Below are 20398 nucleotides of genomic sequence, written 5' to 3' on the forward strand. Positions count from 1 at the left end.
AAAAAAAAAAAAAAAAAAGATGGAAGCAGAGGGAGATGTGACTATAGAAGGGGAAGGCAGTGTGTTGATGGGAACAGAAATTCCTTGGCCACAAGCCAAGGAATGCCAGCAGCTTATAGAATCTGGAAAAGAAAGAACAGACTCTCTCCTGGAGCTTCTAAAGAGACCAGCCCTGCCAACACTTTGCTTTTAATCTGGAAGACTCATTTCAGACTTCTGACCCCCAAACTATAGGAGAATAAATGTGAATTGTTTTAAGCCACCAAGTTTGTGGTAATTTATTACAGGAGCAACAGGAAACGAATATAGGTACTATCACCATCATCTCCCCTACCCCCCTCTTCTCCCTGGATGCAGCAACTAAGGCTCTGAGTAACTTCCCCAGTTGCGTAAACAGCTGGTCAGATGCAGGGCGGGATTTAAACCCAGGCAGTCTGGCTCCAGGGCCTCTTCCTATCAACTCCCCTGACTGCACTGCCTCTGAACTAGGATCCCAAAATAGTGTTCCCTTCGTGGCCCTAAGGCCTTGTTAACTACCAGACACAGGCATAAGATCAAGGAACAAATGCAACACTTGCCTATTAATTAGGCATATCACGGAGTTTCCAGCACCAAAGAGAGGACTCCACCCAAAGTGCTTCCACACGCTGACAAGATGTTAAGTAATATTCTGAGTCCAACTTAGACAAGCAACTTAAAGGGGAGTTTAGAGGAAACTTAACTCAAAGGAAAGCAAGGTTAACAGCCTTGCTCTTCTCAAATCTGAGGTTTCTCCAAGTCTACGTGGGCGCTTGCCGATGACGCCTCCTCGGGAAGGCCAGCTGTGCTCCGGGCCCTGCACCACGCACCACAGCCCAAGGCAAGCCAGCCGGGCCTGGAAAAGACCCAAGAAGCGTCTCCCCTGCTGATCCAACAGTGTTTAGAGATTAACTAATACTTTAAAATCTCAACCTCCCATCGGGAATTAGATCAATGTGAAAAAAGCAGTTTTCTTTGGCTGTCAGTATTTTCATATCAACACATTAAATTGCTCGGGGAAGGGCAAAAGCATCTGAAAGCTCCCACGGGCCAGCTCCCCAGGCCTTCCTAGGAAGCTGCCTCGATTCAGCTACTTCCAGGAAACGTACTTTTCCGGTTCAGCTTATTCAACGGGCCACCCAACTGCAGACACTGTCGCCTGAGCCCAGAGTCAGTCAGAAAGTGGATTCAGAACACGGACGGTTGCTTCCGAATAGCCCGGCCACAGTACCTTCGAGGTCAGTGCTGGGCAGGTCTCCTGAGAACCGATCGTGTACACACCAGAGAGAAGCTGCACAACTCTCTCACAAACGTATGCATGTGAGTGAGATGTCCACAAACGTAATCTGGCCCCGAGAAAGGCCGGGGAGGGTGGGAGCTAAACGGTCAGAGACTACAACCAGCAAGGGGCTGTGGAGTCTCGGGTGAAGAGGGCTTCCCCGTTTGATTCTGCCCACCTCCATCATTTGGGTATTTTGTAGGTATTTTTTCATGAACTATTTTTTATAATTTGAAAAAAAACCATTTTTAAGCCATTTCAGATGGAATCCAAGAGTGATTTTGGCAACTGCAAGTTCCCAAACACACTGAACATGCCTGAGCAACAGCAAAGTGTTTGTTTTTATCCACTCAGAGGAGTAAAGATGTAGCTAGCCGTGATGTAAGACCAGAACGAGAGAAACCACTGACCTTTACTGAGCTCCCACTGGACACCAGCCACTGTTCCAGGAACACCCACACTTTACCCTACTGAACCTTCATGAGCACAGGCGAGATGGGCATGATCTTTGCAGAGGAGGAGACCAAAGGTCAGAGAGGCAAAGTCAAGTCGGCGGCCTAAAGTCACACAACTACGAGTGACAGAATCAGGACACAGACAAGGGGCTCTGTGATCCCAAAGTTAGGGTCCTTCCCAGGCCCCCTGCCTTCCCAAGCCTGAGACCCCTCTGACCCCAGCACTGTTAGTGGTCCCAGTAAAGATCTGTCCATTTCCTGTTCTCTGAACTCCTGTCTCTTCCTGGGAGCCACGGCGGTAAGACTGGAAATGTGCTCTGAATGCTGCCCTCTCAGACTGACGGGGAAGTGTCCACATTAGGAAAAAGAAGCGAACCTTAAGAAGCACTATGGGGGCTTCCCTGGTGGCACAGTGGTTGAGAATCTGCCTGCTGATGCAGGGGGCGTGGGTTCGTGCCCCGGTCCGGGAAGATCCCACATGCCGCGGAGTGCCTAGGCCCATGGGCCATGGCCGCTGAGCCTGCGCGTCCGGAGCCTGTGCTCCGCAACGGGAGAGGCCACAACAGTGAGAGGCCCGCGTACCGCAAAAAAAAAAAAAAAAAAAAAAAAAAAAACAAAGACCACCGTAGAAAAAAAAAACTAAAAAAAAAAAAAAAAAAACCAAAAAGGTATTAACATTACTAAAAGAGCTAAAGTGTAGCTTTTAAAATACTAACATTACTAAAAGAGCTAAAGTGTAGCTTTTAAAATACTTACGTAGCAAGAGCAGAAGAGCAAATATTATAAGCGCGATTGCTGCAGGTCCGAGGCCAACGTAGGAGTCATACCTCATTCCTACACAGCCACCGCCTTCCACACACTTGCAGACTGTGAGTTTAAGGACTTGCTCTTCAGGGCAACTGAAGCCTTTACTATCTGCAATCAGCAAGTGAATGTCACTCCTCCCGAGCGTTCGTTCCTTTTGTTGCAGTAGCACGCTGGTACCTGCAAGGACAAAAAAAAAAAAAAAAAAAAAAAGAAGCACTATGCGCTAGAATTTCAGTTTATATTATTAAAGGCAACTGAGGTAAGAGAGTTATACTCCTCAGAACAACTAACTGTTGCCACGACAACAGTAGGAGACAATCTACCCATGGAATAAAAACAAAGTTCAAATTAAATGACCACGCTGCCATTTCCCTTTCTTCTCTCTCCCCCTTTTCTTTCTCTTCCAGAAAGGCATCATGTAGAAATTTGATACATAATTAACTTGCTGCCTCTCTAAAATCCAAAATTAATAGCAATTAGACATTTTATGAGGTAATTTCCTGATAGACTCACCCTCAACCGAAATCGGTCCTGGTCCTGTAAAAGCGTGCCATCTACCACCTTGACAAGCCAAGATTTCCAGAACAGGCTCAGCTTTCTACTCTGGATCACCACTCAATGGGTAAAGTTTCCCTCTTTGCCCTACCACTAGGAAGCTCAGTGTCAAATTTGTAGTGTGCCTCTACGAGTTACATGGGAATTTGTGAGCTGTAGTTTGGGGTATCCACTAGGCTCTTGTTTCGTCTAGTAGTCCTTTGCCCAAATTCCTTGACACTTTTTTGTCTACCATTCTGCATACTTTTTAAAAACTTTTTTTAGAGTAGACATGCACACAAAATAAAATCCAAAAGGTATAAAAGGGTAAACAGTGAAAGTAGGTCTCCCTCCTCCCCCAGTTCATTCGCCTCTCCAAAGCAATGCTATTATTATCAGTTTCCTAAGGGGCCTTCCTGATACAGTATCCGCACTTACGAGCATATGCATGTATCTCATGCATACAGAGCACACTATGGTTATTCAGCTTGCTTTTTTAAGGTATGCACTGTATTGCATTTAGGAATTTAACCAATTCCCTACTGCCAGGCATTTAGATGGCTTCTGGTCTTTTCTAGTCAATCTTTTTTGTAATCTTCCAATCTTTTGCAATCAATACCCTTATAAAACCATCAGTTTACCTACGCAGTAACTCATCTGTAAGATAAATTCCTAGAAGTGGAGATGCTGGGTCAAAAGTACCCTAACTGCTTGCTTGATTCATTCATTCATGTTAGTTTTATTTTTTAAATTAACATAGAGTTAGCTTTTTGGTGTGTAAGTTCTATGACTATTAAAACACGCTGTCTTATGGCCATCACAATCAAGATACAGGACAATTCCATCCTCCCCAAAACCTCGTCCATGCTCTCCCTTAGTACTCACTCCTGGCACTGCAGCTTTATCTCTTCAAGCATATCATACAAATGAAATCATACAGCACATACGTAACCTTTTGAGACTGGATTCCTACAGTCAGATAATACCCGTGAGATCTGCCCAAGATTGTTAAAATAGTGGATTACACTGATTGATTTTCAAATAATAAACCAGCTTTGCACTCCTGGATAAATGCCACATTGAAATGTATTGCTGAATTCAATTTGCTGTTAATGTGTTGAGGACTCCGTGTGTCTTCATAAGGGATACTGGCCTCCAATGTGCTTCTTTTGTACTGTCCTTGTCTGGTTTTGGTATCCGGGTAGTACTGGCTTCACATTATGAGTCACTCCTTCCTCTTCGAAAACTGGTGTTATTTTTCTTCAAATACGCAGGAGAACTCATCAATGAAACCCCCTCTGGGCTTGGAGATTTCTTTTGCGGGAGGCTTTTAACTAAAATTTCCATTTCATTAATAATTACAGGACAACTTGGGTTATCTATTGCATCCTGGGTGAGTTTTGGTGATTTGTGATTTTCAAGGAAATGGACCATTTTCATCTAAGTTATCAAACTTACGTACATACAGTTATTCATAACGTTCTCTTATTATCCTTTTAATTTCTTCAGGGTCTATAGTAGTATCTCCTTTTTTCATTCCTCTTACTGATAACTTGGATCTCCTCTCTTTTTGTCAGTTTTGTTAGCATTTGATTTTGTTGATAATTTCCAAGAGCCAGCTTTTGGTTTCACTGACTATTAATTTTCCTGCTTTCAATTTCAGTGATTACTGTTCTTGTGTGTATTAGTTTCTTCCTTTTGCTTGCTTTGGGTTTATTTGCTCCTTTTGCAGTTTCTTAGGGTAGAAAATTAGATTGGAGAACTTTTTTCTTTTCTAATCTGACTGGTTTAATGCTATAAATTTCCTTCTAAGCACTGCACCCCACAAATTTTGATAGACTGTGTTTCTGTTCAATTCAAAATATTTTCTCATTTTCCTTGTGACACCGTTATTGTTCCAAAGCATATTTAGAAGCATGTTACTTGTTTAATTTCCAAGTTTGGGGAGATGTTCTTGTTATCTTTCTGTCACTGTTTTAGTGTAATTTCATTGTGGTTAGAGAACGTATTTTGTGTAATTTTAATCCTTTCCGATTTAGTTTCTTTTATAACGCAGGTTACGGTCTATCTCGGTGACCATCCACGTGTGCTTGAAAAGAATGTGTGTTGTGCTCTTGTTGGAGGGTGGAGAGTTATCTAAATGTCCGTTAGCTTGGCTCATTGACGGTAGGTTCTTCTATGTCCTGGCTAATTCTGTCAGTAGTTCTATCAATTACAAAGGGTGTGCTGACACTTCAGTTGTAACTATGGATTTGTCTACCTGTTTCAGATCTGTCGGGTTTTGTACCATGTATTTTTGCAGGTCTTTTATTAGGTACACACTCATTTAATAGCATTATGTCTTCACTGGTAATTACCTTACCTTATCCCTGGTAATTTTCTTTGCTCTGAAGCCTACTTTTTCTGATACTAATGTATCTACCCCATCTTCATTTTGACTAATGTTTTCATGGTAGTGTTATCTTTTTCCATCCTTTTCCATCTTTTTCCATCCTGCCTACTTTATATTTGAAGTGAATTTCTTTTCTTTTCTTTTTTTTTTTTTTGCCGTACGCAGTCCTCTCGCTGTTGTGGCCTCTCCCGTTGCGGAGCACAAGCTCCGGACGCGCAGGCTCAGCGGCCATGGCTCACGGGCCCAGCCGCTCCGCGGCATGTGAGATCTTCCCGGACCAGGGCACGAACCCGCGTCCCCTGCATCGGCAGGCAGACTCTCAACCACTGCGCCACCAGGGAAGCCCAAAGTGAATTTCTTTTAGACAGCAATCTGTCAGGACTGAGCATTCAGAGACACAACTGGTATGCTCACACCATTCACATTAAGGTAAATTATTGGTATCTTTCAATTTGGGCCTATCATCTTATTTGTTTTCTATTTTTCCTTCTTCTATCTTCTCTTTCCTATCTTGATTTCAGTTCATGGAACTTTTGAGAATTCTATTTTAACATACTGTGTTTTTCACTCTCTCTGTGTAGTCTGGTGGTTGAACTGAGATTTACAATATATATTTTTCACAATCTAATTAGAATCAATATTTTAGCACTTCAAGTGGAATGTAGAAACTTTACCATCATATCCCGTCCTCCTTCGTGTTTTATTTGTAATATGCATTACATCCACATGTGCTGAAAACCCCATACAACATTATACTTTTTGCTGAAACCAAACATATTTAAAAGAACTCATTAAGAGAACAATGGTCTACTGTATTCATGTGGACATTTACCATTTCTGTTCCTCTTCCTTCCTAATGTTTCAAGTTTCCTTCTCGTATAATGTCCCTACTGTCTGGAAAACTTCCTTTAGTAATTTTTGTTAGATCTGCTGGCAACAAATTCTCTCGGTTTTCCTTTATCTGAAAAGATCTTTATTTCACTTTCATTCCTGAAGAGCATTTTTGCTGGATACAGAATTTGGGGTTGATAGTTCTTTTCTTTCAGCACTTTAAAAATGCTGAAATCACTTCCTGCTGGCCTCCATGGTTTCTGATGGGAAAAGCACAGTCAGCTTCCTTTTTCTTAATTTGTTAATATCTTTTACACGTGAATATAGCCGAGAAGTATTACTAATTTATCTAAAGGAACCCCTTCCCCACCTCCCAATAACGGACCACAAAGCCACAACCACCTCCTGCCAAGGCTACACCAGGAACACCTCTTTAAGAAGATTTCATCCACACGACCTCACTGGAGCAGAGGCTCAAAATTTCCCGGCAAGTCACCACTTCTCAAACCTTACGGCACATCGGACTCACCCGCAGAGCCTAAACAAAAACAAAACACCTGTCAGACTGGAAGCGAGGTATGAGAAAGAGAAGTCAAGAGCAATTCTAAAGTTTCAGGCCTGAAAAAGAAGGCTAAGGCTGTCATTCATCAACATGGGGAAAGCTGCAAAGGGAACAGGTCCGACAGAGTGGAAAAAGAAAATCAGAGTCGGGACTTCCCTGGTGGCGCAGTGGTTAAGAATCCGCCTGCCAGTGCAGAGGACACTGGTTCATGCCCTGGTCCGGGAAGATCCCACGTGCCGCGGAGCAGCTAAGCCCATGCACCACAACTACCGAGTCTGCACTCTACAGCCCGTGAGCCACAACTACCGAGCCCACGTGCTGCAACTGCTGAAGCCCTCGTGCCTAGAGCCCGTGCTCCGCAACAAGAGAAGCCACCGCAATGAGAAGCCCGCGCACCACAACGAAGAGTAGCCCCCGGTCGCCGCGACTAGAGAAAGCCCGCGTGCAACAACAAAGACCGAACGCAGCCAAACATAAATAAATAATTTTTTTTAAAAAAAAGAAAGAGAGAAAATCAGAGTTTAGCTCGGTGCTTGTTAGCCACGAAATGTCTATCGGACGTCCAGGTGGAGCCGTCCAGTAGGCAGCTGGCTGCCTACGTCTGGAGTTCAGGGGTGAGGGCCTGGCTGGCGGTCGGCGTAGGCATGACATTTACGGCCCGGGTCCAGCGGGGATCTCCCAGAGGCGCCCACAGATGAAGAAGCACTCGAAAGGCACCCTAATGTTCAGAGGGCTGCAAAGCTGAGGGCACCCAGCAAAGGAAACTGAAAAAGGAGGAAGACTGTGGTGACCTGGAAGCCACGGTAAGAACGCCTCCCAAGGAGCAGAGAAGTGGACACGGGCTGAGGGAAATAACCATCGCACCTAGCACCAGGAGGTCACCTGAAAACCAATCATCTCAGAGAAATGTGCTCAGTGGTACAGAAGCGTCTCAGGACGGCTGCACTCTACTTTTCCTTCGCAACATGTATCACAGCTACAATTATCTGTAGAGTTATTTGTTCAGATCTTTCTCTCCCCGACCCCTGGTAAGTTCCAGTGAAGGCAGGGGCCGAATAAGTCTTTGCCCTTCATTATTGATAACCAGGATTGATCCACACAGTGTCTCAAATTTGTGGAACACGTGAAAGGACCATGGAATCCAAGAAAGAAGGTTCCTCTTCATTCACAGAACAAAGGACGGCACTTCTGAGACAGCATCGCCACCCGCGCCAATCTGGCCAGAGCCCTGGTCCATACAAACCCAACGACAGGAGGCCTGAAGGCAGCTATCTTCAAATACCCTCTCCCCGGCTTTATTCCCAAGAGCTTCACCAGTCCAGCAGCAATGGCCACAAGTGTACATGGCATACGTGGGCCCTTTATTTAACCCGCTGTGGGCAAAGACGGCTATTTTCCTCCTAATAGCCAGCATTCCCTTCTCACACGGCAGTGGTTCTTAAATTTTGGTGTGCATTAGAACAAACGCCTGGAGCATTGTTAAGACACAACTTGTTGTGCCCCAGCCCCAGAGTTTGTTTCAGTGTGTCTGGGGTGAGAGGCCTGAGAACTTGTGTTTCTAACAAATGCCCAGGTGATGATGATGTTAGCTTGGGGACCACAATTTGAGAACCACTGGTTTAGTGTGATTCTCATAGTTATTCTTGGTCATTTTGGCTTCCCCTAGGAAAAATCATAATGCAAGCTGACAGAAAATTACTTGCATTTCAAAATTTTTATGAAATTTGAAAAGTTAACTGAAAGTATCAATAACATGGCATCATTTCCTGAAAAATGGCAACCAAAAAGGAAGGCCCAAACCAAGAGAATGTGGCCCAGTTACAGTGAAGTCAGCTGTGCCCCAGAGCACCCTGGGCAAACCACATACAGCACCCAGTCCACTTAATGGACCAATTTATTAACAAAAAGTCATGACCGCCACACCCGAGTCGTAACTCTGGGCCACACACTGTGCTAAACATTGGGCAGAAATACTTCACATACATTATCTGTTAATTTATAAATTAACAGGCCCATTCTGCAGATGAGGAAACAGAGAAGTCACTGGCCCAAGGTCATACGGACAAGAAGAGGGGACGCCGGAAATCAAACCCGAGCCTTCAAGATCTTTCTTGGCTGGTGTTCGTACCTGAACCCTGGGCTCACCACGGGCTCCTTGAGACACGTCCACCCATCTGCTTTTGTGTTTCCAGTGCCCACTACAAGACCTGGCCCCAAAATGGCGCAAGGTTTGCTGAACAAGCAAACTAAGGGATCTATGGAGGGCACAGGCTCACCCTCTCACACTGTGGTCCATTTCTCAGTCACAGGAAACGAACAATGATACCAGCAGACACTTTCTAGCACTTGGGACATTCATAACTCCTTGCAGCACATGATATATACTCACTCATTTAATCCTCACCACCTCGGAGGTAGGTACTATTATTCTCCTAATGTTAAAGAGCAGGAAAATGAGGCTCAGAAGGGTTAAGGAACTTGCCCAAAGTCACACAGCCAAAGTGTAGCAGAGCTGGGATCCAAACGCAGTAAGTCTGACTCCAGAGCCCATGCTTTTAAATCACTACGTGATGCTACCTCTCTCAAGTATAAAAAACTTCCAAAGAGAAAGGGAAAAGGAATTAGAGTTTACTAAATATCTCAATTATGCTTTAGCTCTAACTAGAGTTATTGTCACCATTTGGGATCACAAGTCTGGACACTCGGACCCCAGTGACGGGCTCTCTAAAGTGGGGAGGGAAGGCCATGTGAGCCGACACCTGTGACAGCAGCCAGCTCGAGCCTGGTGCCCAGAAGCTTCCTCCCAGGGGCAGGTCCCCGGCTCTGGATCCCTCTCAGGCCTTGCCAGCTCGGGGGAGGAGAGGACAGGGTGACAAATGAGAGGGCCAGAGACACAAGGCACGAGCCAACAGGACAGAGGCAGGATCGTATGGCGCATGCAGGTACGATTACATCCTTTATTATTGATGGTTAGAGCCAGATGGCCCTCTTCTTTGCAGTACTGTGTTACCACATAATTAGCTGACCTAGTCACTTCAGTTCACAAAAATCCTTTAAGTCCAAGAACATAATCCATGTTCACCTTAAAAAAAACGGTATGACACAGATAACAAAGAAATTCAAACATGATGCAAGTGACATTAAGAGCCATGGGAAAATCTATTTAGCATAATGGTTACTTTTTTGAGAACCGTAGATTTCTTTAAGAATTTTATAACAGCTTAGCTACTGAGTTTCCTAAGAAATGTATAGCTTAGCTCTGCATACAAACACATCATATTTTAATTGTATGCTATTTTAACAAGCCTACACAATAAGTGATTCAAATTCAAAATGTAACAGTCTATAAAAATGAATTCCAACACTGATTTACTTTGTGAGTTTCCTAGGTCCAGACAACTGCTATAAGGAACACTACACGACATTCAAAACACCTTTAATTTGACGAGGCATAAAAAATGAAATATGTGCAAAGCCAGCTTGTTGCCCAAGCCAGAGCCCCAGCACGTGCTCACACACTGCAGCCCTGGACCTCACATGTTTATACTCAGAGGGCCGCAATTCTCTGCAGCCCCACTGCCACCACTGCACTGAGCCAGACCCCACTGTCTCCCACCTGGACTAGTCCAAGAGCCTCACTCTCGCCAGGGGCACCTCCTCACTCCCTACATGAGTAAAACCCTTCAGGGGCTCCCCAGAGCCTCCAAGTTAGAGACAGGTTCCGCATGCATCACATCCCACCCCACAGGCCCCATGGACAGCCCCTCTCACTGCTCCCTGGGTTCATGCTGCACGAGCTGCCCAGCACCTGCCCCTCCCTTCCTGCAGGGGCATAGCAGCTGTGAGGGCCCTGGCGCCCAAATGCCTGGGGCTGAACTCCAGCTCTGCCGCTTACTAGCCGCACAAGTCACTCAGCCTGGTCTCAGGGCTTCTTTGGTAAAATGAAGATAGTAACAGTGCCGTCTTCATAAGGTTGTTGAGAGTTTTAAATGAACTAGAAACCCACGTGCTGGCTCATTTATCGCCAGGACGTAGTAATCACTCAGTGCACGATCCCCATTACTATTAATTCTCTGTCACACTGTTAAACTCAGACTTCTGTGCCGCCTCGCCCATCAGGCCCGGCCTCCCTGCCCACGCACCTATGCTGCTCCCTGCGACACCTGCACTGGAATCACTCCCTCACCAGAGGGGTGCTCTGGAGCTTGGGTGCGGTGCCATCTCTCTTAACTCCAGTGCTGGCGCTTAGAAGTGTTTGTTGGACAACTGTCCGTGAATACAAAACTGAGGTTGGGGGGTAAGGCTGCTGCGGGGCAGTGTCACAGCACCGGGCAAGCACCACACTGTTAGGATGGCTGGGACTCAGGGCCAAGCAGAAGATGCAGGGGGTAACAATCAGGGCTGCCGAGGCCGCTGACGCCCCCGGCCTGGCTGAGTCTGTGCTTGAGCCCCGCTCCCTGTAAAGATGAGCGCATGCCTCCAGCAGCTAGCATCACTCCCTCCACGGGGAGCAAAGTAGCCCAGTGGTGGTGAGATTCCATATGCCTGGCCTGACCCTGAACCCCATCCTCTCCCCACAAGACATGTGGGCAGCGTCGGCCCGCGAGAGGAAGAGGTCATACTGCAGCCTGGGTAACACTGGCCCTAGGTTTCCTGGTCCAAGGAAGCACTGGAAGGATTAAGTCCTTCCCAAGAAACCCCTGGGATCAGAGAGGGAGAATTCTTTAACATCAAACACAATTAATAAAAATTTGATAGTAAACACATTTGCAACTCTTACTGAAAAAAAAACTGATTAAATTTCATCAAGTTATAAATATCTAAAGCCCAGCTCTCTCAACTGAGCTTTCCTATGTGTGCATACAAGCTATAAGAAGTGAAAAAGGTTAAAGTCATCCACATTCTGAAGACAGACTTAAATTTTAGGTACTTAGCATGCAAGTTAAAACAAAGCTTTCCAATTTCAAAGCCTCCATAATGGTCATTTCTGCATGGTTCATAAATGTATGCTGTACAGCATATTTCTGTGTTTTTGTATCTTGTATACCTTTTGTATTTTCTTTGACTCTTTCTGAGCATTCTCTCGGAGTGGTACTTTTCCAAATAACTTCCATCCCAAGTCATTTTGTTTGTCAAGTCTTGCATTTTGTTTTCTAGCAAGCAAATTCCTATAGGAAGAAAATAAAAGGGTTAGGGAATTGTTGGGTATTTACAGAAACACTAGGACAGCCAAATCACTCTCTAGTGAAAACAAGTAGACCTTCCTTTGAGAGAACAATGTGACGAACCACGAACTTTAATTTTGCAGACTTGATTTTCATGTAGACAAAGAATTACGAAGCAGGTGAAAAGACCCTGAACCACAGTAAGTTTTTTGTTATTCACCAATAACGTGTACAAGTTCTATCATTTAGAGTAAGGAAATGTATTATAGCGTAACAAAGCATATCCAAAAAAGTGAGCTTTGAAGTCAGACCAAACTGAATTGAAACCCTGGCTCAATCACTCACTAGCTGTGTGACTCTGACCGGTATATTAACCTCTCTGAGGCTCAGTTTCCTTATGTCTAACAAGGGTCACTATATGAATTAAAATTACAGGTACATGATCAGTGCTCAAAGGATAACAGTTGTTTTGGGGCTTCCCTGGTGGCGCAGTGGTTGAGAGTCCGCCTGCCGATGCAGGGGACGCGGGTTCGTGCCCCGGTCCGGGAAGATCCCACATGCCGCGGAGCGGCTGGGCCCGTGAGCCATGGCCGCTGAGCCTGCGTGTCCGGAGCCTGTGCTCCGCAACGGGAGAGGCCACAACAGTGACAGGCCCGCGTACCGCAAAAAAAAAAAAAAAAAAGGATAACAGTTGTTTTAGTACTTAAACCTCTAACTTAGTTTAAATTATCTATGAGGTAAATTTATACTATCTATTTATAAAGAGTCTCCATGTATCATAAAAAGAAAGCCACTCATGAGATAATCACAAGGTCTTCTCTCCCAACAACATGTAAACAAACCCAGATAACATAAATAAATCCCAAATGGTACTACAAAATAAACTATGTTTTGGAATGCATTGTATTGGTGCATTCATTAAAAACAAATGGTTTCTAGGGCTCACTGGAAAGTATAAGATGAGCATGAAGCATCTTGTGTGCTAGAAAGAAGGTGCTCAAAGAAATATGGGGACAAGTTTCATGAAAACAGTACCCAGCTTGAAAAGGGTTCTCACTAGCTAAATCCGGAACCATGTAACCATCAAAATAAAAAATGGGATTATAACCCATCAAATGAAAAAGAAATCCATGAGCCCAAGTGGATATGGATACAAATACACAAACAGAGGAGGAAGGAAAACTCTTAGAATGCCCCCTAATAAGTAGAGAAAGATTGATGGGGTTAGGAATTAATCAATGGATGCTGAAACTAGTAGGTGAAAGTTGGACGAAGAAAAGGAATTTTACATAGTTTGAAAGCATCTTCCACAAATTACTTGTAATGACAAAGGCAAAAAGAGTTAACTTTACAGTCGAGAAACCTCATTAGCCAAGTGATCAAAGCTGGCATCCCCAATGTCAGGATGGACAGCACATGTCACCTGCTCTGATGCTGAGAGCAACACACCATGTCGATGGCAGTTACCAAAAATGCATCACCTGAATATAACCATGAGGAGATGCAGACACACTCAAACTGAGGGACAGCCTATGAAATAATGAATCTGACTCTAAAAATGTCAGTGTCACATGTGGACAAAAAAATAGTGCCTGTCATTTCGGTAAACAAAGAATGTTGCAGCCATCCAGCCATCAGCCACTGTAGCCATCTCAATGGTGCGCCCTGAGGGGATTCTGGATGGAGAAAAACTGGGATACTGGCCCTAGACAGTGAAGATGCAATACCAAAGGAATAATTTCAATCAGCCCAGACTCTTACATCTTCCCATACGATCGTTAACTTGAGAGGTCTGTTTTTTGTGATTAGCAGTAATCTTTTGATGTTCAACTGCATGGTTTTTTGTTTTTGCTTTTTCCAGCAAAAACTCCTATATATCCTGGCTCCTTGCTTATCTCTTTGGAACAATCCCTCAGAGCTATCTGAGAGGCTGCCTTGCCTTCCTGGGCTATAGTCCTCAGAAAGGCCACCAAATAAAACATAAATCTCAACTTTTAGGTTGTGCTTTTTTTTTCAGTCGACAAAGAAAGGCTGAAGAATTGTTCCAGATTAAAAGGAGGCTAAAGAGACCTGACAATTAAACGCAGTAGGTGGATCTTGTACCACATCCTGGACCACGGGCCAAGAAAGGTATAAAGAAGACTCCTGGGACAATGGACGCAATTTGAACATAGAGTATAGAGGAGAACAGCATTGGGTTAATATTAAATTTCCCGATCTTGATAACTGTACTACAATTACAGAAGAGGAGGCCCTTGTTCTTAGGAAACATACTGACATACTTAGGGGTAAACGGGCATGATACCTCCAAATGATTCTTCTAATGCGTCCTCAAAATTCTTATACACTTGGGCTTCCCTGGTGGCGCAGTGGTTGAGAGTCCGCCTGCCGATGCAGGGGACGCGGGTTCGTGCCCCCGTCTGGGAAGATCCCACGTGCCGCGGAGCGGCTGGGCCCGTGAGCCATGGCCGCCGAGCCTGCGCGTCCGGAGCCTGTGCTCCGCAACGGGAGAGGCCCGCGTACCGCAAAAAGGAAAAAAAAAATTCTTATACACTTACATAGAATAGATATCACACTCACAGAATGAATAAAACAATGGAGTAAAATGTAAATGGCTAGTGAACTTGGGTAAAGGACATAAGGGAGTTCCTTGTATTCTTCTTGCAAATTCTCAGTAAATTTGAAATTATATTAAAAAAAAGTTATTGTACAAAAACTTTCAAACAAGGTTTCTTTGTATTCTTCCTTGTTTTTCTGTTGTGGTTATAACAGAACCTATTTCAGAAATGGTTTCATACCCCAAGGCAATTTCTATTTACATTAGTAAGAAATGAAGTTTGAGGTGTCTCCAGGCCCAACCTGTTTAACATCTAAGATTCAGCCAGCCGTGAAAGGCTTAACGCAATTAAAACCAAGCTAAAACCTCAGCCACCCAGAAAGGTTCTAAGAATTTGGGCATCCAGAGCCTGAATTCACTAACGGCTAACATTTTGCTAAAGAGGAGTTGCCTCTGAGGAAGGGAACTGGGTGCAAGGGACAAAAGGTGAGGAAACCAATCGCACCCAGAAAGAGGAGGGGCCGGGAGTGAGAGGTAGGCCTCCCAAAGGACGCTGACCTTACTCTGGAGGGACGTGAGCTGCTGAGGGTCTAGAGGGGTAATAGAGAACCGCTCAGAAGGGACTGGGTACGGCGAAACTCAAAAGAATTCTGGGCTTTGTGATCTGGGAAGCTGGGTGTAAACGGTGGTGCTATTCGCTGAGACGGACCAGCAGGAGGTGAACCAAGGGGAACAGAAACCTTGGTTTCTCTGCCCACTGCTAAGGCTACATAAGTACACACAAATGTAGTGCAGATAAAGTTTATCAAAAATCAAAGTTGTGGGACTCCCCTGGCGGTCCAGCGGTTAAGACTCCGCGCTTCCAGTGTGTGTGTGGGGGGGGGGGTAATATTTTATATAAGTGGAGTTTTATAGCCCTCTCTTATTATCTAATATATCCTGAACATCTTCAACTGTCATAAAAGGTCTTCTGCATCGTTATTTTAATAGCTGCAGAGTTTCCCTTCATATATGTAACCATAATTTGTTTGACCAGTTCCTTATTGTTCAACACTTAAGGGTTTATTTTTTTTTTTTGGTTTTTCACTATTATAAACAACATTTAATGTTTTAAAACATTAAATCTTAGCATTCAGCCACAGTTAATTCCTTAGAATCAATTTCTGTACTAGATTTGCTGGGTGAAAGGTTATGAAAAATGTTAAGGTGTTTGATGCATATTATCAAACTTTCCTCCCAGCAGGTGAATGGATGTTTATCTACGCCTTCACCAGCACTGGGTTTTACTATTTTAAAAAACTGTTGCTGGGAATTCCCTGGCAGTCTAGTGGTTAGGACTTTGTGCTTCCACTGCAGGGGGCACAGGTTCGATCCCTGCTCGGGGAACTAAGATCCCACATGCCGCATGGCGAGGCCAAAAAAAATCAGAGTTGCAGAATTATTTTTAGCATAAGAGCTTAAGCTATACATAATAGGCCATGACTTTTGAAAGGTCTGTAAAAGGTATCTTTGGATGTATTATTTTTTGTGAAGTTGCAGTCACCACACGTACCAGGAGCTCTGAGCACAAAGGAATCCCTCCCTAGCTTCAGCTGCTGTGCCATCTGCAGCCCTGGTGCAGGCACAGGGAGTGGGGAAGCCCAGCCAGAAAACAGTTCCGGCCCCCGGCTCCCCTTCCAGGTCGAGGGTCATGGCGAGCCTGGCATGGAGCTGGCTGCTGGGCCCAGGAGCCAGGTGGCCCCAAGGACCCGCCTCTGCCCATCACACAACCCAACCCCACTCCGGGGGCCAGGTGCAGTGCGAGAACACGGGCGGCGAGGCGAGCCGTCCCTTCGGCACCGGTGCTGCCTTCCTGACTGGGTCTCAGAGGAGACTTCAGGGACGCCCGCAAGTGCGGAGGCTCCTCCCCAGTCCAGGAGGGCCCAGAGGGAAGACACGTGCGTGGATCCCTCGGGAGGCCCCCGCGTGAGCTGTGTCGGCCCAAGCCTGGCCCTCAGATGCCTAAGAGCGCTCTCGTGCTCCTGGGGAAGGCAGTGGTCACAGCCGCCGTCCCTGACACTTCACCAGGTGGCAGAACACGGGGGCTGTGTGACTGAAGCTTCCTTTAGCAAGTCCTCACTTACTGAACACAGGTTACTCTGCAAAGCCTTCCCTATCAGCCTGCCACCAGCCCAGCCCCCAGGCCTGGGCTCCCACACCAGCTGTTTCTAGAGCCCTCACCAAGTTATTCTGTGTTTGTTGGAGGTACTCTGTCTGCTCCCCTCTCCACACACCTTTCCCCTGGGGTGGGGTGGCCCAGGCGGCAGGGCAGAGTCATCTCTGCATCCCCAGCGCTCTATCCAGCATGTGTCTGCTGGCAAATGGAGCAGCCAGCATAGGTGTCTGCAGGGGACGCAAGGAGGCAGGGTGGGAGCCACCCCAAGGCCGGCGGGGGCCACCTCCAAGGGTGGGGCACACGCATGGGCACCCTCAAAGCAGGGCTCAAGTCAAGAGAGACGTATCTGGACAAATCAAAGCCCAGGACTGAGAATTACACAGAGGTAGCCTCTGAGCAGGGGCAGGAGTCCCCCTGGAAAGGAGGGGCAGTGGAAGGCGGGGGGCTGGGAGAGGCCGGGGCAGGGGGTGGCAGAGGAATCAATTAGCTGAGAAACATGATGCTGACCTATATGAAACAGGATGCTGAGAGAATCCTTGATTTCAGACAGCAGGCTACATGAGTGCCCAGGACCACTTCGGGGGGGGGGGGGGGGGGGGAGACGGCAGCCAGCGGGGGGTGATGGCTCCGGCGGAGCACCTGAGCACCGTGCCAAGGAGGCGATGAGAACCGGGCACCCCAGTAAAGGGCCCTTCGGTGCGGGGGCTAAACTCCCTCTCCATGAGGAAAGCAAGCACTTCCTCTATTGGCCGCGCTAGGGGCCAAGGCTGACGGGCTCAATTCGGTCTCTGGCTGAAGGGCGCAAACAACTCGGAAGTGGAGGAGACCCTTACCTGCACCTGCAGGGATGGGGCCACCGAGGGCTAGTAAAGGGCCCGTGCCGCGCCTGGGCACGTCCGCCGCCTCCGATCCACAGGGCACAATGACAGTCTTACCAACACTGTCCACACGGAGGTTCCCTGAGAGCCACCCAGGACTCCAGATGATGAATCCTGCCCCACCTACCCACACACACGCGGACACAGGCACACCAACCTGGCACCCCTCACCCCACCTACCTACACACACACACACACACACACACACGAGCGCGCGCGTGTGCGGCAGAGGACATGGCTTAACTCCTCGCTAGCCCCCTTCTTCCAAGCGGCCACTCAAATCCACTCAAATCTACCCTCCTCACAGCTGGCAGCGGAAGCACCTGAAGACTTTTCCGAAGACAGACAAGCACGTCTGCCAAGAGGCTGACCATGGCATCTAAGCCTCCAGCAGCCCTGCCCCAGAAGCACCCCCTACAGGCAGGGGGCCAGAGTGGAGATGCCTCTCAACAACCAACAGGCCTCATTCATTCAACGAATACTCTCTGAGGGCCTCAACTATACTGAACAACAGAAAAGGCAGCCTTATGTGCTTAGAAACCTTCAGCCTCTTCTCAGGCTAACGGCAAACCGCTCGGCCCGATGGCTATGGTCTGGCGGCCCCCTCGGGCCCGGGCCTTTAAGGGCCTGTGGTCCCTGTCCCTTAGGCACGGCTCCGTGACCCAACAAGCCCTGGGCACCTGCAGAACTCCAACGCCATCTCTTCACACAGCGGCCGGGGCCGTCTCTTGAAAGCACAGATGGACCACACAACCCCGGCCCCAAATCCCTTCAGTGGCTTCCAGCTGCTCACGGCACCGTCACACATGCTGTTCCCTCTGCCCTCAAAGTGCTCCTGAAAGAGGAGCCAGGAGTGCCTGCCTCACGGGGGGTCGTGAGGATTAAACGAGGCACTGGACCCCGCAGGCCACGCACAGGCACTTGCACACACACTTGGCCACAGAAACTCCGCCTGGGGACTGAGTGCTGGCAAGCAGGGAGTGACTGTCCCCAGGCTCAACACCCTTCAGCCGAGCCAGCCCTCTGCACCCGAAGGCAAGGCTTCAAGAACTACGGGCTGAAGGAAGGTGACCTAGGAGGCTCCGGTTCCACCTCAGGAAACACACTTTGGGGGTCGTCAACAGTTAAGCCACATCCAACTGCAAGGGAAGAGCCTCATCCTGAAAGCCTGAGGGAGGCAAGAAAAAGGAGCCAGGGTCTCCCCTGGCATCTACCCCAGGGCTTTTTGCGAAATATTTATTCCTGTCTCAATACGCACCAACTCAGAGGACAAGATATGGGACACAGGTGACAAAGCAGCGTTCAACGTAACAGTGCGTCAGGTCCTGCCAGCTCCCCCGTGAGGCTGGACGCACACAGGCACCGTGGATGCCATGCCGCAAGAAATCAGCGCCATCAGATTTAGGAGCCAGCTTGCTTACTGACGTTTAACTGGGACGAGATGGACCTGTAGGATCCCAGCCCTCAACAGGAAGAGTCAGGTGTGAGCCTGCTCAGATCCTGACCACACCTTCCCTTGTCTCAACCTCCTCTGCACTCTAAGTCACCAGGATCCTTACTGCTGAAGGCCTGTCCCCTGTGCCCCACTGACAGGAGGTACAGGCAAAAGACGGCTGAGTGTGAGTGGGGAAAGCAACACCTGGAGACCTGAACACCCCTCACCTTCTGACAAAAGGTTTGGCCCTGCACTGACCAACACCAGAGCCGCTAGCCACATGCGGCCACTGACCACTTGAAGGTGCACATGTTGAAATGATGTATTGGCTTAAAAAAGATTTTCTTTCAAGTGTCACAAAAAGACTGAAACAACCCAAGGGTTCATGATCTACTCATAGGCAGGCTTAAAGGATCAGGGGAGCCTTGAAGCTTATACAATTTGGGGAATCCTCTTTAAAGAAAGAAAAACTAATTAGGTACAAGTGAGGGGTCCTGAAGGTTAAGTATCATTAACGTTGTCATAAACCCAATTCTATGTCTTTGGCTTCTGAAACCTGGGACGAGTGTCGCAGTGGCTGCCGGTGCTCACAGGTGATGAAACTCCAGCAGGTGAAACTCCAGCACCAACTTATGTCCAACGTTCCATGTCTCTGTTTTTAGACAAGCAATCGTACAGCCAAAAAACCAATACCCTTTCTTCGTAGGTGTTGTGAGGCTGAGGTTGTTACCTTCACCTCCACCCCGCACGAACTTAACTTTCCCAAGTTACTGAAGCCAAAAGAAGGCGATTCCAGGAGCAATTAAAAATGCTCGCTGACAGGGCTTCCCTGGCGGCGCAGTGGTTGAGAGTCCACCTGCCAATGCAGGGGACGCGGGCTCGTGCCCCCGTCTGGGAAGATCCCACATGCCGCGGAGCAGTTGGGCCTGTGAGCCATGGCCGCTGCGCCTGCGCGTCCGGAGCCTGTGCTCCGCAACTGGAGAGGCCACAACAGTGAGAGGCCCGCGTACGGAAAATTTAATCAAGAATAATGAAAGAGTATTCAAACATTAGAGGTGACAAAATGAATATAACAATAGACACAGAAGGTGTTTAAAGTATAAATGGGTTCAAATCTATTCTAATAAATTTGAAAATCTCAAGAAAATGCATAATTTTCAGCTAGATATTAATTATGTAAATTGATTCAAAACAGTAGAAAAATTGAACAGATCAATGAAAAGGAGACAATTTAAGACTTTCAAAAATTACCTCAAAATATGTCTGATTTAGGCAGTGTTTTACAGGTAAGTGCTTTCAAACATCTAAGTAACAAATTATTTACATGCTA

General features: G+C 46.9%; 1 protein-coding gene across 1 annotated transcript in view; it reads right to left on the minus strand.

Moving 5' to 3' along the window:
- The window catches only part of TBC1D14 (TBC1 domain family member 14), a 102123-nt gene that overhangs the window by 42750 nt on the left and 38975 nt on the right, over nt 1-20398 (minus strand). The window contains exon 3 of the mRNA XM_007456872.1: nt 11926-12046. Within this exon, the coding sequence (XP_007456934.1) occupies nt 11926-12046 (121 nt within the window). The remainder of the gene's footprint in view (nt 1-11925; nt 12047-20398) is intronic.

The sequence above is a fragment of the Lipotes vexillifer genome, unplaced genomic scaffold, assembly GCF_000442215.2.
Source record: "Lipotes vexillifer unplaced genomic scaffold, Lipotes_vexillifer_v1.1 scaffold63, whole genome shotgun sequence".
Lineage (NCBI taxonomy): Eukaryota > Metazoa > Chordata > Mammalia > Artiodactyla > Lipotidae > Lipotes > Lipotes vexillifer.